The sequence below is a fragment of the Zingiber officinale genome, chromosome 2A, assembly GCF_018446385.1.
Source record: "Zingiber officinale cultivar Zhangliang chromosome 2A, Zo_v1.1, whole genome shotgun sequence".
Lineage (NCBI taxonomy): Eukaryota > Viridiplantae > Streptophyta > Magnoliopsida > Zingiberales > Zingiberaceae > Zingiber > Zingiber officinale.
This window is the reverse complement of record NC_055988.1, coordinates 165137764-165141994: the sequence shown is the minus strand read 5'-3', so window position 1 is coordinate 165141994 and position 4231 is coordinate 165137764. Positions and strand designations below refer to the sequence as shown.

General features: G+C 29.2%; 1 protein-coding gene across 1 annotated transcript; it reads right to left on the bottom strand.

Annotated features, from left to right (window-relative positions):
* Positions 1 to 2192: 2192 nt before the first annotated feature.
* Positions 2193 to 3884, bottom strand: LOC122044213. Its single transcript, XM_042604741.1, has 7 exons — positions 3741 to 3884; positions 3588 to 3674; positions 3291 to 3491; positions 3018 to 3188; positions 2897 to 2950; positions 2656 to 2805; positions 2193 to 2564 (listed from the first exon to the last, which is right to left on the bottom strand). The coding sequence occupies exons 1-7, from the start codon at positions 3882 to 3884 to the stop codon at positions 2193 to 2195; spliced, it is 1179 nt and encodes a 392-aa protein (XP_042460675.1).
* Between the last annotated feature and the right edge of the window lie 347 nt (positions 3885 to 4231).

Sequence of the window (4231 nt, the reverse complement as noted above, 5' to 3'; positions counted from 1 at the left end):
GGCCTGCGAGAGTCGCAGTTTCCTTGAAACAGATTCACCCCCACCTCCGGCTGTGCTTCGAGACTTACTTGAGTCGTCTGTTTCCCATGATATAACGGTCTGGCGGTGCACTAGCTCCACCAAGCACTGGTGGTCACGGCGAACTGAGTGGTACTCTGTTTTGCCTCATTTGGTCCGACATTCGACACACACAAGTTATGCCTACACATAAGTCAACATGATTCAATGCAATTTAAGCCCTGGATTTGTATCCCTTACACACCCACACATGAGAGAGAACTTCTCCCCATGCATTTATTCACATCCACAATGTATATGAATCAATATAAACAAACTTACATATCTTGAAACTCCCAATGTAGGACTAAAATCTCATTCACAATAAAACTTCTTCTCTTCCACCTCTTCTTCATTCACACTTATTCAACATATATGTACACACATTGTTATTCTATTAGTTTGTTAATCTTTTTATATATATTAGAAAATAGAATTATGAAATCGATGTATATCACATTCTTTTTCTAAAGACTAGAAACTTACCTTCTTTCAGTAGACTGAACCCATTTATACGTTAGATTCTTTTCAGATTGAACCCAAATGAATCTTTAGCAGAAATGAAAACTATGACCAAACTAAACATCGTTATAAGGCAACCAAGAAAAACATGAAAAGAAGGCAACCAAGACAAAATGAAAGAAGCAAGACATTTTTTAGAGGAACTTGTGATAATTACTTGTTGCAAAAACCTTCTCAAGCAGCTGCAGACAACTCCTATAATATTGTGCATGCCATTTGAGACTTTGACCTGTGAAGTTTGGTGCATCCTTGAAATTTACTTGGATATTGGTCGTTATTTTTTTTAGGTTTTGTAATGTACCTAGTAGAATTGGATGCCTCAGTCTTCCAAACTAGGATGAGCATTTCAGATGCAAAGTGCTGCCATGACAATAATGAGGCAAAATATCATATGTTGACCTCGGACGCTTTACACGGTCGTCTCCATAACCACTACAAAGAGATAAATCAGGAAACTGAAACTGTAGATGATCCCCTTGACAATAAGAATCATATTGAAAGAGTCGATATAAAACATTTTACTTGAGTTGACACCACTAGCACGGGAAGTTATTATCTTTGAAACTCAAGCCTATGCAAATTTTGGCATTTAATATTTAGCGTTGTATAACAAAATGATAGATAGATACACAGCTATCACTATTTTTTTTCAATGTGTATATAAGGTGCAACTACAAAATAAATTCAATCCCAGCTAATTAATATCAATAATAAACTAAAAAAATTAGTTTCAAATTTTAATAAATCAAAAATAGATTTGCTACAAAATTAGTAATTTATTTCACTTAAATAAAAAAATAATATATAAAAAAAATAAAATGGAAGTTAAAATATATTAGAAACAGAATTTATAAATTATTTTTTATAAATAAAAATAAATACAGAGTAATAACGAAATTTGATACAAAATTATATGTATCAGTAAATCTATTTAAAAAAATTTAAATATAAAAATAATCTGTTTGTAATTTATATAGTTTGAAACTTAATTTATTAAATAATTATAAATATATTTTATTTTAATTCATTAACATAATATTTTATTCTTTTATATATTTTTAGTATCTTTCCAAGACATGGCTTGAGTATCTTTCCACTAAGGCACGACGATCCTCCAAGATGTTAATTTAAAAAATAAATAGCTTTCCAAATTAACCAAATTGGATTTTTAAAATAAATTGATTCATTTGATTAATTTAATTTAACTTATATTTTCTTCACCCCTAAACATGAGGATGATAATGGAAGAAGAAAACATAAGAATCCATAGAATACAGATTGATGCACATGCACTAGTTCTTATTTGAATATAATCTATAGATGTGAATACATAATTCCTCTATATAAAAGAGAGAATCTCTACATTTGGAAAAGGATCCTGACAATAAAGAATGGTTGATATCACAATGGAAGGTCGGGTTTGGGCATGATAAGAATCCATTTTGAATCTAGCCAGTGGCTTATTTTGGGCTAAAATAATTCCTTTTAAAAAACATAGATCTAAACTTAAAAAACTTTTCTTGAACAATATGGAACAATAGCAAAAAAAGAGTTCATATAAATTTATTAATGAACTTTGGATAATTTATTACACAGAAGAAGATTGATATCTCTTATTTGAAGCCTCCAGCTCCTCCATAAGCAAAAACATATTTATCTTTATCATCTACATAATGATTATCCGATATGTTATAATAATCATCAATATCAACTCTAGCTTCAAGATAATTTTCATTCAAAGCGAACAAGTTATTCGATTCATCCACAAACTGAACTTGAATGAAATAAGCGGCTTTATTACGTCCTTCATTACTTGGATGACCACTACCCATCGGAGGACTTGGCACATTCGAGGGAGAGTAAACATGCCCACCCATTTGCATTGCATCTGCATAATCATCCATCTTTGGAAGCAATTCCTTAGGGAAATACCCAAGTGGTAGCTCATCATTATATGTAACCCACCAATTTCCTGTATTATTATCCTATAAATGAAAATATACAATTTATTAATAAGGATTAAACTTCAGTAAAAATTAAAAAGAAACACATTTAAAAAAAAAAGAAAGAAATTACCCTACTGATTAGTATGGATAGATATTTCTGTTCACCGCCATAAGTAGAAAATTGCTGAATAAAACTTCCAGGTCCATAAATATTAGTGGTGCTAACAAAACCAGCACTAGCACATTGCAAATTTATACATCCTGTCTCATACCCATCGCTCTGAAAATATATAATTAAATATTTTATCGCAAACAAAACCAGCACATTGAATATATATATATATAATAAAAAATGAAAGATTTATACTTACGGTCAAATAAGTAAAAAATCGAGGATAACTAGAATTGTACAAGGATGTTGACATCTGTGAAATTAGATATCTATTAGTGATGATATAAAACAATATTAGTAAATATTTTATATTAGCTTACATGCCAACCAGCCTGGATCACATTGAGTTCATTGTCTGGAACCTTTGTATCGCCAAAAAGATATATAGTGCTGGATGATGTTTGATCGGCTTGTAGATCTGGAAGCTTATATGTCGCCATTTTTGCATACGCTCCATAAAATGGACCACTTTCAGATTGAATTATTGCATACTATGTATATGCAAATATTATTTATCTTTGAACTCTATAAATATTGAATTAAAATAATAATAATAATAATAACAAAAGTGATAAAAAATAATAATAACTCACATGGCTTCCTTTAATTTGGTCGTTAGCAGCTGCGACTTGTGCTCTAAATTGGTTTTTCAAGATCTGAGACTCAATTAAATCTTGTTTCCAAGGACGATGGATGAGAATAGTACCATAAGGACAAGTATCATTGAATCCATAAAAAGAAGCCGGTTTAGATTTTGCAAGCTTCATTCCTTTTGGAAGATTGCTTGGTTTTAACTGCAAAGATTATTAGGCTAGTTAAAGGCCGAATGAATTATACAATGCAATAAAAAACATAATATTAGTTTGATTTATATTTTTAATGCTCAATACCTGAAGAGTGTGATTTTTCAACAAAGGATGGTTAAATGCTGGTTGCTTATACATATCAACACAGTCAAATAAATCTCCAGTTATTGTCTGTCAAAAAATAAATAATTTTAATAAAAATATTATTTATAATTTATAAAAAATATTAAAAATGACCTGAATGGTTTTAAACGAATGCTTAGCTTTCTTGTTCCATGACCTTGCTTGTGCCCCACCAATTGAAATAAAAACCAGACATAAAATACGAAGTAACATGATGCGAAAGTTTAGTATTGCAATATGTAGTAAATCTTGGCCCATTCTCACTTATAAATACACAAAAAAAAAATTCTATAGTTGGTAACATATAAGGATCATTAAATAAAAAAAATGAATGAATGGAACTTATTTGCATTCTTTAAATTTATAATTTATTATTAAAATTTATAATTAGTAAGATATAATAATTATTAAATAAAAAAATAAATAAAAGGGAAATTATTTGCAATCTTTTAAATGTTTAATTTATCATTAATGTAATCTTATAATTGGTATGAAATCAATGTTAAATTAATTTAAGCTTATCTATATTAATGTTAAGAAATTTTAAAATTTATACCGTATATTAGCCTCCATTAATGTTAAAATAATAAATCTAAATTTATACA

Excerpts from the sequence above, each read along its gene's own strand:
- LOC122044213 (XM_042604741.1), bottom strand. The coding sequence starts at position 3,884 with ATGGGCCAAGATTTACTACATATTGCAATACTAAACTTTCGCATCATG. Across the intron at positions 3,675-3,740 it reads ATTCGTTTAAAACCATTCAG|ACAATAACTGGAGATTTATT; the intron begins GTCATTTTTAAT and ends ATTTTTTGACAG. Across the intron at positions 2,951-3,017 it reads TGATCCAGGCTGGTTGGCAT|ATGTCAACATCCTTGTACAA; the intron begins GTAAGCTAATAT and ends CTAATTTCACAG.